We start from the raw sequence: 11,457 nt of genomic DNA, 5'->3' as shown, positions 1-11,457 counted from the left end.
GAGGAGCGAGGCCGAGACCGCCCCTGCGCCCCGCCCGGGGCCCCGACATGCCGGGGGATCCCCGGGATCCCCGAGCCCCCCGGGACCTCCAAGACTGTGGGACCCCGGCACCCTCAGGACCCTGGGTCCCCCGAGCCCCTCAAACACATGAGACCCCCGAAACCCCCCCGGGGACCACTGAGATCCCCGGGACCCCCGAGACCTCCAAGACCGTCTGACCCCAGGACCCCTGAGACCCTGAAATGCCCAGGAGCCGCCGGGACCCCCAGTGTCGGATCCCCGAGCCCCTCAAACACCTGAGACCACAGGACCCTCCGCCCCCTGGGACGAGACCCCTGGACCTGTGGGACCCCGAGACCTCCTGCACCCCAGACCCGCCCGCCCCTCCCCAGGTCCCATGGGTGCCCCCCATCTCTGGGGCGGGCTGTGGGGTGCTGGTGGGGTGGGGTGGGGCGGGGAGCACCTGCCCTGGGGCCCACCCCGCCGCAGGCCCCGCCTGCCGCAGCCCCCCGGGAGAGCGGGTGCAGGGCGCCGGGGCGCATCTCCTGCAGCGGGGCCCGGCGCAGACGGCGACGGCAGTGGCGGCGGCATGGCGGGCGCTCCCCCAAAATGGGGCGCCCCGCTCCCCCTCCTCCTCTGCCTCCTCCCAGGTAGGGGCCGGTGGGGAGGGGGTGCGGCGGGACGGCACGGGGGTCTCGGGGTACGGGCGCATGGGTGGGGGGGGTCCCGATGGGTGCCCACACCTCTATACGGGGGGGAACCGCGCCGGCCTCTCGCACGCTCCCAGCAGCGGCGGCCTCCAAAGGCCGACCAGCCGGCGGGAGGACGGCACGGCACCCCGAAAGGCAGCAGCCCCCCCCCCCCCAGCCCCCCGTTTGCCAGCATGTCCCCCGAGACACCCTGGAACAGCCCAGCCCCGGCACTTCCTGTCAACAGCACCCGTCAGAGGAACTGAAACTGGCGCGGGGCTGGGGGTGTCAGGGCGGGGCCGGCGGGACCCTCGCCCCCATGCCGGGGGCTCGGGGGGCCGCGGTGACCCCCCGTTGCCGCCTGCAGGCTGCCTCTGCTGGAAGTCCACCACGGCGTGCCAGGGGGACGAGTGCGCGGTGACCTCGCCGCTGGCCGCCTCGCGGCTGACCCCCAGACCCCTGACCGTGGAGAGCAACGGCAGCGCGGCGGCCTGCTGCTGCCACCGGGCCGGCGCCGGCACCGGGGCGGTGATGGTGGAGCCGGGCCCCACGTCCCGCACTGCCATCGTGGGAGACCACCTCAGCCTGGAGTGTCGGTTCCAGGCCCCCAGGGACGCCTCGGTGACCTGGTACCACGTGTGCCCCCACCGCAACTGCAGCTACCACCCCACCCTGGTCGACGCCAGCCAGGACGGCCGCCAGCTGCAGCGCGAGGAAGGCCGCGCCACCCTCACCTTCCTCCACCTCGCGCACAATGACACCGGTCTCTATTACTGCCGGGTGCAGGCCAACCAGGCCGCCGGGCAGTCCTGCGGCACCTTCCTGTGGGTGCGCGGTGAGTGCCGGGGATACGGGGGGCGCGGGGGGGTGTTGGGGGGCCGGGGCTGACCCCCCCGTCCCCTCATGCCTGCAGCAGATCCCATGGCCGTGCCCTTCCTCAACATCAAGGAGTCTACCAAGAACCGGATCATCACGGCCGAGGGCATCCTGCTGCTGCTCTGCGCCGTGGGACCCGGCCTCTTCCTCCTCTTCAGGGTGAGGGGGCGCACGGGGGGCCGGGGGGGAGGTCTGGGGGGGTCTGGGGGAGCCCCCGCCCTCCCTAACTCTGCCCCTGCTCGGCGCCTGCAGAAGCGGTGGGCCAACGAGCGGCTGCTGCAGATGAAGAAGAGCGCCTTGGAGGAGGAGAACCTCTACGAGGTGAGACGGGCACCCTGCGCCCGCCGCGGGGGGGCGGGGAGGGGGCTGGCGCCCACCAGCGTGACCCCCCCCCCCCATCCCATCTCCCCTCCGCAGGGGCTGAACCTGGACGAGTGCTCCATGTACGAGGACATCTCGCGGGGGCTGCAGCCCACCTACCAGGACGTGGGCAGCCTCCAGGCTGCCGACGCGCAGCTGGAGAAGCCCTGAGGGGCGGGGGTCCCGCTGGACCCTCGCTCCCTGCGCTGCTGCCCCTCCGCACCCCTCGAGGCTTCGCTTCATTAGCACGAGGCTCGCTCAGCACGCCCCGCCCCCCCGGGGGGTCACGGCCCTCCCACCCCAATAAAGCTAACGAGCTGCCGGACGGAGTCTGTGCGGTGTTGGGCCGTGCTCCACACACAGGGAACGCGCCCCCCCCCTCGCCCCAGCCGCACCGGAGGAGTTATTAATAAAACATTCATCGGGAGGATAAACAGCGCACGGGAGAGAGGCAGCGAGCGTGAAGCTGCCTCCGCTTCCTGCCAGCCTGCGGCGGGCCGTGGCGCAGCGCGGCGGCAGCCGAGGGGGGTCCTGCTGCCGGGGAGCAGCGCCCGAGGTGTGGGCTGTCCTTTGGGGGGGGGGGGTCAGCATCTCCCCGTCCTCTGCCCTCGCCCCGCGTGTGGCCACCTCCCTCCCGCCGCAGCTCCTCACCTGCCCTCGGCCGTGGGGCGGTCCCGTCTGTGCTGCACGTCGGCGGGGGCTCTGTGGCTTCAGTGGGTGTCCTCGGTGCAAGGGCGGTGCCGGGTGACAGTCCCCTCTGTCCTGGGGCTCTGTGGGGTGACAGTCCCCTCAATCCTCGCTCCCTCTGGGGTGACAGTCCCTTCTGCCCCGCGGCTCTGTGGGCTCACAGTCCCCTCCATTGCCGGCACCTCCATTCCCAGTCCCTGGGGGCTCATGTTCCCCCCCCCCATTCCCAATCCCTGTGGGCTCACATTCCCCCCATTCCTGATCCCTGTGGACTCAGATTCCCCCCCCATTCCCGATCCCTGTGGACTCACGTTCCCCCCCCCATTCCCAGTCCCTATGGGCTCCCGTTCCTGTCCATTCCCGCTCCCTGTGGGCTCACGTTCCTCCCATTCCCGCTCCCTGTGGGCTCACATTCCCCCCCCATTCCCAGTCCCTATGGGCTCACGTTCCTGTCCATTCCTGCTCCCTGTGGGCTCACATTCCCCCCCCATTCCCAGTCCTTGTGGGCTCACATTCCCCCATTCCCGCTCCCTGTGGGCCCACGTTCCCCCCCATTCCTGCTTCCTGTGGACTCAGATTCCCCCCATTCCCGCTCCCTGTGGGCTCACATTGCCCCCCCATTCCTGCTCCCTGTGGACTCAGATTCCCCCCAGTCCCTGTGGGCTCACATTGCCCCCCCATTCCCACTCCCTGTGGGCTCAGATTCCCCCCATTCCCGCTCCCTGTGGGCTCAGATTCCCCCCATTCCCACTCCCTGTGGGCTCACATTGCCCCCCCATTCCCGCTCCCTGTGGGCTCACATTGCCCCCCCATTCCTGCTCCCTGTGGACTCAGATTCCCCCCAGTCCCTGTGGGCTCACATTGCCCCCCCATTCCCGCTCCCTGTGGACTCAGATTCCCCCTGTTCCCACTCCCTGTGGGCTCAGATTCCCCCCGTTCCCACTCCCTGTGGGCTCAGATTCCCCCCGTTCCCCATCCACTTCCATCCCGCCGCTCACCTCAGGGCGGCGCCTCTCCCGCTGCGCGAGCCCTTCCCGCCACCACGCCCTGAGCCAATCAGCGGCGTGCGCCTCGAGGCGGCGGGCCAATCCGCGGGCAGCGCGGGAAAAGCGAACGCCCCCCCCCGCCCCCGCCACGGGCTGGCGCGTGCGAGCCGCCGCTTTCCAACGGCCGAGGCGCGAGGAGCGGCCCCCGCCCGCAGGCCCCGCCCACCGGCGAAAGGGGCGGGGCCTGCCGGGCCGTTGGCGGCGGTGGGAGGTGGGGGGGGGCACTGGGGATACTGGGGGGGTAATGGGGGTAACGGGGGGCTCTGGGGATACCGGGGCAGGGATCTGGGGGCAGAACAGGGGTCCTGGGGAGGGGCAGAGGGGGCAATGGGGGCCTTTGGGGGGGTCTGAGGGGGCAATGGGGGCCTTTGGGGGGGGGTCTGGGGGGGAAATGGGGACGTGGGGGGGTCTGAGGGGGCAATGGGGGCTGAGGGGGAAATGGGGGCCCTTGGGGGGTCTGGGGGGGAAATGGGGGCCTTTGGGGGGGCCTGGGGGGCAATGGGGGCCCTTGGGGGGTCTGGGGGGGAAATGGGGGCCTGGGGGGCAATGGGGGCCCTTGGGGGGGTCTGAGGGGGAAATGGGGGCCTTTGGGGGGGGGCCTGGGGGGGAAATGGGGACCTGGGAGGGTCTGAGGGGGAAATGGGGGCCTTTGGGGGGGGGGCCTGGGGGGGAAATGGGGACCTGGGGGGGTCTGAGGGGGAAATGGGGGCCTTTGGGGGGGGGCCTGGGGGGGAAATGGGGACCTGGGGGGGTCTGAGGGGGAAATGGGGGCTGTTGGGGGGGGGCCTGGGGGGCAATGGGGGCCTTTGGGGGGGGGTCTGAGAGGGAAATGGGGACCTGGGGGGGTCTGAGGGGGAAATGGGGGCCTTTGGGGGGGGGGGCCTGGGGGGGAAATGGGGAGCTGGGGGGGGTCTGAGGGGGCAATGGGGGCTGAGGGGGCAATGGGGGCCTTTGGGGGGTCTGAGGGGGCAATGGGGGCCTTTGGGGGGGGGCCTGGGGGGGGCTGGAGGGGGCAATGGGGGCCTTTGGGGGGGGGCCTGGGGGGGAAATGGGGGCCTGGGGGGGGGGCCTGGGGGGGAAATGGGGAGCTGGGGGGGGCCTGGAGGGGGAAATGGGGACCTGGGGGTGTCTGATGGGGAAATGGGGCCCCTTGGGGGGGCCTGGGGATATTGGGGGGCCCTGAGGGGGAAATGGGGGTCTGGAGGGGGGGTTCTAATTAACAGGGTACCCCAAAACCTCCACCCTCGGTGCTCCCCTCCACCCACCCTTTGCTCAAAAAAACCCTTTTTTGGGTATTTTCCCAGTCAGCAGCCGGTGCCATGAGCCACCGCAACGGCAGAGGGCAGGTCAGGGATGTGGGGGACCCCCGCCCGCGGGGGGGCCCCCACCCCACCGGCCCCGGCCCCGGCCGCGTCAAGCGCCGAAAAACCAAGCGGGAGCGCGACACCGCCAAATTCGGCAGGAAGGTCCCCGGCGTGGCGCGGCGGGGGTCCAGACACCCACCCCGCAGGCTGCTGCCGCCGCCATGGGGGGGCCGCCCCCCCGCCAGCCCCCTCCCGGTCCCCAAAACCGTCGTCATCACCCAGCAGCGCCTGTGCCAGCACCGCGGCATGTTCAACCGGGAGGTGAAGTCGGTCGACGTCGAGCGGCTGCTCAGCCCTGACCCTGGGCAGGATGCGGCCCCCCAGGCCGAAACCCCGCTCCCGGGGGGCCCCTCCGCAGCGCCCGAAGGAGACCCCAACCCCGCCGAGTCGCCGAGCCACCCCGAGGCGCCCCAAAGCGAGGGGGAGACGGGGGCCCCCGCTGAGCCGCCCCCCCGGGAGCTGGCTGGCCGGCTCTGCACCCTCCTGGGGGGCACCCACGCTTTTCCGGGGCGCGATTTGGTGGGCGAGCGGTGCCGGGCCATCCTGGGCACCCTGCTCCGCCGGCACCGCGCCCTGCCCGACCTCTCCCTCCTCCTGGCACACCGGAATCGGGGGGCAGACGCTGCGCCCCCAGGTATGGCAGCCCCGTGGTTTTGGGGGTGGGGGGGGGTTGGGGATCCCCCTGGTTTGTCCCCCCCCCAGATTTGAGCCCTCTTGCAGGTCGCCGGAGCCCCCGGACCCCCGAGCGGGAGCTGAGTGTGGAGCGGGGCGATTTTGGGGAGGAGAAACAGAGCTGGGACCTGACACCCCCCTACGGCAGCACCCCCAGCCCCCTGCGAGGCATGGTGAACAGGGTGAGTGCCCAAAATCCCGCCTTTCCTCCCCAAAACGGGGACCTCCTCTCCCCTCCCGCTGCCGCCACGGTCCCGTGCTCTTCCCCGGCAGACCCCCACCTACCCCGCCGAGCCGGGCACCCCCAGCCCCATTTTCGGAGGCGACGGAAGGAAGAAGGAGGTGAGTCCGAAAGCGGGGTGTCAGCCCCAGGGGATCCCCTGGGGGGGGGGTTTATTGACCCGCTGCCTCCCCGCAGACCCCCTTCTCCTGGAGCTCGGGCGAGGAGGACGACCCGCACCCCGACAGCCCGGCCCCGCTCTTCCAGCCCCGGGGAGAGAGGACGCCGTCCTGGGGGGATCCCCGCCGGCACGGGGGGCCCCTGCCCCACGCCGGGGTCCTGCCCAACTCCCCCCCCGGCCATGCCTACGGGGATCCCTCCTTCGCTCGGCCCCCCGTCGCCCCGCAGCCCACCCCGGTGCCTTTTGGGGAGGACGCCGGCGAGGGCTGCAGCTGGAGCCGCCGGCCACCGATCGCCCCGCCGGCTTTCAGCCCGGTCGCGTCGCGGCATCGCCATCCGCCCTGCCGCTCTTTTGCGGCGCTGCGTGCTCCCCGCTGCCCGGACCTGTGCCGTGGGGCCAGCCCGGACCCCCAGGCCCCCGACGCCTGGAGCTCGGAGGCTTCGTGCCGGCTGGGCTTCGCACCGGGCTGGCCGTACGCCGAGCGGGATGCACGCAGGGCCGAGTGCCGAGCGCCGTGTTGCCACCACCACCCGCCTCGGCACGACCCGCTCCGGCACGACCCGCTCCGGCACAGCTCCCACCGCCGCGGGCGGCCGCCGGCACCCCGGAGCCCCGTCCCCTGTTGCTGGCAGCCATCGCTGGAGCACGGAGCCCCCCCCGAAAGCTGCCGGTGCTGGGACTGGGAGGATCGGTGGGATGCGCCGGAGCCGAGGTGCCGGCGGGGCCTGGGGGAACCGGGCTGCCTGCGGGCGCTCCGGCACCTGCCCCCCCCCTGCTTCCCCCCGCCGCGGGAGCGGGAGCGGGACGGGCCCCCCCTGCCCAGCCCCCAGAGCTGGGGCTGCCCCTGCGCGGGGCTGCGCTGAGGAGGGGGGGGCCCCTCGCGTTCCCGGGGCGCCCGCGGCTCAATAAAGGCTCTTTCTCCCGACCGCGGCGTCACCGCTGTTCCCTCTGGGTACCCCCAAACCCCCCCCCCCCCCGGGAGCCCCCCGCCGCCGCCTCGGCCCCACGGCGAGAGGAGCCGCAGGGCTGGGGCCCGGACGCGCCCGGGAAGGGAAGTGCGGCCAGCAGTTTGGGGTGAGAAAAGCCATTCCCGGGCCATTTCCCGGCACTCGGAGGGGAAGCGGCGGTTTTGGGGCGCCCGGCAGAAAGCCATTTCCCCTTCGCGGCGCCTCTGCCCGCGGCCAGCCCCCGACTTCATCACCCGGCGCCGCGCCGCAGGGTATCCCTGGGGTTCCGGAGCCGGGGCAGGGATCCTGGTCACCCTAGGGCAGCGGGTCATCCTCCCCGCAGCCTTCCTCCTCCTCTTCCTCCTCCTCCTCCTCCTCCTCCTCCTCCTCTTCGCCCTCGGCGTAGCCGCTCCGCAGAGCGCGCTTCAGCTTGGCCCAGAAGAGCCGTCGCGCCTGGGGCTCGGGGGGCCAGCGCAGATAAGTCCGCTTGAGCAGCACGCGACGCATGCGGTGGTACGCGGAGAGCTCGGCGTCGGGGATGGCTTCCAGGAAAACGAGGACCAGGACGTCCCGGAGCTCGTCGAAAAGGCGGTAACTGGCCAGCTGGATCTCCAGGGAACACCACTCGCTGCGCAGGTAGCTGCGGCTGACCACGCAGATGGTCTTACGGCTGTTGTAAATGCTGTCGACGATGTTGTCGATGATGGCTCTGCCCGGGCTGAAATCGCGGTGATGCAAACAGAGGCGCAGGGACCCCCGTTCCAATTCGGGGACCAGTTCCCCCAGCACCCACCCTTCGTCGGCCGAATTGTAAGAGACGAAGCTGTCGTAGGCGTAGCGACGTTCCTCCCGCCGCCAGCGCCCGTTGGCCCAGGCGCGCAGCAGGTAGAAGTGGTAACGCAGGCGCCAGTAAGCGCGGTGATACAGCAGCGGCAACGCCAGCAGCAGCAGCACCGCCGGGGCCGTGCCGGCGAAAAGGTAAAGCCCCACGTCCAGAAAGCAGACGCGGGTGTCGAAGCTGTGCAGGTAAGCGGGCGGACCCCCGCCGCCTCCTCCGCCGCAGCTGTAGTTGTAGAGGTAGACGACCTGCACGGCGCTGCGGTCCAGCCAACCCGGCAGCCAGGCGTTGCCGCAGGCGCAGCTCAGCGGGCACTTGCGCAGGTCCAGGTAGCGCAGGGCCGGCAGCCGACCGTCCAGGCTGCGGTCGAGGGTGCGCAGCTCGTTCTTGGCAAGCTGCAACCGCTCCAGACGACTGAGGTTACCGAAGACCTCGGGTCCCAGGCTGCGCAACCCCGCGTTCTCCAGGTCCAGGCTGCGTAGGCGGCTCAGGTTCTTGAAGACGCCGGCGGGAAGGTCGCCCATGCCGCCGCTGCTGTCGGCCAGCGTCAGGTACTGCAGCTGGGCCAGATCGTCGAAAGCGTCGGCGGGGACGGCCAGCAGCCAGTTCTGGGCCAGGAAGAGGGAGCGGAGGGAGGTCAGGCCCTGGAAGAAACGGTGGGGGATGATCCGCAAGCCGTAGGGCTGCTGCGCCTGCAGCTTCAGGTCGTAGAGCCGTCGGAGGTGCCGGAAAGGCGGGCGCTGACGCGGACGTTGGCTGATGTACCGCAACGCGTTGGCGCGCAGGTCCAGCACGCCCAGGGACGCCTGCACCGGGCGGAAAGCCTCGGCGCTCACCTCCTGCAACCGGTTGCGGTCCAGGTAGAGGCGGCGCAGCTCCCCCAGCCCCTGCAGCGCCGCGGCCGCCAGGTGCCGCAGGTTGTTGCCCCCCAGGTCCAACGTCTGCAGCCGCGCCAGCCCGGCGAAGGCGCCGGGGAAGAGGACGGCGACGCGGTTGTTGCGCAGGTTGAGGGTGCGCAGCCGGCCCAGGTCGGCGAAGGAGCCGGGGTAGAGGTCGGTGAGGAGGTTGTTGTCCAACCGCAGCTCCCGCAGCTCCCGCAGCCCCCGCAGCGCTTCCCGGTCCAGCCGCGCCAACCCGTTGACGTCGAGGCGCAGCAGCCGCAGGCGGGGAGCGTCGGCGAAGGCCCGCGGTCCCACCACCAGGATACGGTTGAAGCGGAGCGAAACGTTGTGCAGGCGGCGCAGGGTTGGCGCGTCCTGGCACGAGGGCAACCGACGCAACAGGTTGTGCTCCGCCACCAACCCCGCCAGCTCCCGCTGCTGCGCCGGTCCCAGCAGCCCCCCGATGCAACCCAGCCGCCGTAAACGGTTTCCGGAAAGATCCAACGTGCCGATGGGCGGGCAGGCGGCCAGCGCGCCGGCCGGCAGCGTCCCGATGCCGTTACGCCGTAGCCGCAGGAGCCGCAACCGGGGACCCGCCAAACGCCGGCAAACTTCGCCCACCTTGTCGGGTTCCAGCCGCAGCCCCGAGAAATCCAGGCTGTGCGGCCGCACGTCCGACACCTCCAGCAGCCGCAAGACCTCCAAGGGGTTGCCGGCCAGCCGCAGCCGGCTGAGGTTACGCAGGCAGAGCCGGGCGAAGGGTGCCGCGTCCGAGATGTTGTTGTAGGAGAGATCGAGCGCCCGCAACGCCGGCGGCAGCAACCCGGGGGTCCCGCCGGTCAGCTCCGCCAGCGAATTATTGCAGAGGCGCAGGGCGAGCAGCGACGGGGGCAACGGCGGTCCCGGCCCCAACGCCGACAGGTTGTTACCGCACAGGTCCAGCAGCCGCAACCGCGGCAGGTTCCGCACGGCCGACGCCACCGGGCCCAGGGCGGGCAGGCGGCCGGCGCGCAGGGATAGCCGCAGCAGGTTGGCGAGCGGCAGCAGGGCACCGGTGGCCACGCTGGCCAGCGGGTTGCGGTCAAGCCGCAACGAGGAGAGGTTGGCCAACCCGGCGAAGGCGCCCTCGGCGATACCGACCAGGCGGTTGTGGGACAGGTCGAGGGCGGCCAGAGCCCCCAACCCGGCGAAAGCCCCCGGAGCGACGTCGGCGAGGCGGTTGTGGGACAGGTCGAGGGTGCGCAGGAGGGGCAGGCGGGCGAAGGCGGCGGGGGGCAGGCGGCGGAGGATGTTGTGGGACAGGTTGAGGGCGGTGGCGGCCGGCGGCAGGTCGTCCACCGCGCCGGCCGCCGATTCCAAGAAGCGCTGGACGCAGCGGAACAGCCCGGGGTCCGAGGGCGACTGGATGCAGTTGCGGAAGCCGTAGGCTGAGCCCCCCGGCGCCGCCGACAGCAGCAGCAGCAGCAGCAGCGGGTTGGGGGGACGCATCCTGCCCCGCGCCCGCCGGAGCCTGGGCCCCCCTGGGGAGGAGGGGGGGGATGGGGATGGGGGTGTCTGGGGGGGGTGTGGGGACAGGGACCCCCCCAGATGGGCAGGACGGGGAGTGGGGGACAGGGACCCCCCCGTGCAGACAGGATGGGGGTCAGGGACAGGGACCCCCCCAGACGGGCAGGATGGGGGGTGGGGGACAGGGACCCCCCCAGACGGGCAGGACAGGGGGTTGGGGACCCTCTCCCCCCCCTTTCGGAGTCCTACCGTGCCGTCCCCGTGGCAGCTCCCCTCTTTTTCGGGCGTTTTTGCCTTTTTGGGGCAGAAAAGGGAAGTGGGGGGTATCGCTTCGTGTCACCACTGCCCCCCCCCCCCGTGACGCGGGCCAGGACGGCCCCTCCCGGGGGGGACACCGGGGGCTCCGGGGAGGCTGAGGGGGGCACGAGGCCGCACAGCTGGGTGCCCCCCCCCCGATGCGCCAGGGCCCGCAGACCCCTGGGGAGTGGGGGGGGTCCCTGGGCCCCCCCGTCCCTGGGCCCCCCCATCCCCGCGCCCCCCCCAATCCCTGTGCCCCCCCCCAATCCCTGTGCCCCCCCCCCGTGCCACCACGTGCTGCTCTCACTTCCCCCCCCCCCCACCTGGTTTTGGTTCCCCGTGGGGGGCAGCGGGGGCGGGGGGAGGGGTGTTCGTACTGGGATGGGGGTCTCGTACTGGGCTGAGTGGGCGGCCTGGGGCCGGGTGCTGGGTTATACTGGGGCGTACTGGGAAGAAGAGCTCGGGGGGGGGGGGCTGGGTGGTGTGGGGCTATACTGGGTGGCACTGGGCTATACTGGGTGGCACTGGGCTGTACTGGGATAAGGTGCTGCACTGCACAGGGCTGTCCGTCCTGTACTGGGTTCTACTGGGTTCTACAACATTATACTGGGCTGTACTGGGCTGTACTGGGTTATACAGGGTTCTACTGGGTTATACTGGGTTATGCTGGGTTGTACCGGTTTGTACTGGGTTGTACTGCGTTGTACTGGGTTGTACTGGGTTATACAGGGTTCTGCTGGGTTATACTGGGTTATGCTGGGTTGTACCGGTTTGTACTGGGTTGTACTGGGTTGTACTGGGCTGTACTGGGTTATACAGGGTTCTACTGGGTTCTACTGGGTTATGCTGGGTTGTACCGGTTTGTACCGGGTTGTACTGGGTTGTACTGGGCT

General features: G+C 71.4%; 2 protein-coding genes across 4 annotated transcripts; one reads left to right on the top strand and one right to left on the bottom strand.

Moving 5' to 3' along the window:
• The first annotated feature begins 66 nt into the window (after nucleotides 1–66).
• On the top strand, nucleotides 67–2,246 carry CD79A (CD79a molecule). 2 transcript variants are annotated; one of them, XM_054811326.1, is made up of 5 exons: nucleotides 67–650; nucleotides 1,057–1,524; nucleotides 1,606–1,724; nucleotides 1,818–1,886; nucleotides 1,983–2,246. In XM_054811326.1, exons 1-5 carry the CDS (start codon nucleotides 398–400, stop codon nucleotides 2,094–2,096), a joined length of 1,023 nt encoding a protein of 340 aa, XP_054667301.1. In that variant the 5' UTR covers nucleotides 67–397; the 3' UTR covers nucleotides 2,097–2,246. The 2 variants fall into 2 exon arrangements, with proteins under 2 accessions (XP_054667301.1, XP_054667299.1); XM_054811324.1 differs by having other exon boundaries at nucleotides 1,603–1,724.
• Nucleotides 2,247–2,476: 230 nt separating this feature from the next.
• Nucleotides 2,477–10,584, bottom strand: LOC129200076 (toll-like receptor 13). 2 transcript variants are annotated; one of them, XM_054811329.1, is made up of 3 exons: nucleotides 10,517–10,584; nucleotides 7,357–10,281; nucleotides 2,477–2,695 (listed from the first exon to the last, which is right to left on the bottom strand). In XM_054811329.1, exon 2 carries the CDS (start codon nucleotides 10,247–10,249, stop codon nucleotides 7,358–7,360), a length of 2,892 nt encoding a protein of 963 aa, XP_054667304.1. In that variant the 5' UTR covers nucleotides 10,250–10,281; nucleotides 10,517–10,584; the 3' UTR covers nucleotides 2,477–2,695; nucleotide 7,357. The 2 variants fall into 2 exon arrangements, with proteins under 2 accessions (XP_054667304.1, XP_054667303.1); XM_054811328.1 differs by lacking the exon at nucleotides 2,477–2,695 and having other exon boundaries at nucleotides 7,095–10,271; nucleotides 10,517–10,534.
• Between the last annotated feature and the right edge of the window lie 873 nt (nucleotides 10,585–11,457).

Source organism: Grus americana, assembly GCF_028858705.1.
Source record: "Grus americana isolate bGruAme1 chromosome 27 unlocalized genomic scaffold, bGruAme1.mat SUPER_27_unloc_10, whole genome shotgun sequence".
In the NCBI taxonomy this organism is placed as follows: Eukaryota; Metazoa; Chordata; class Aves; order Gruiformes; family Gruidae; genus Grus; species Grus americana.
Note: the sequence above shows the minus strand (reverse complement) of the source record. Positions and strands in the feature narration are given on the sequence as shown.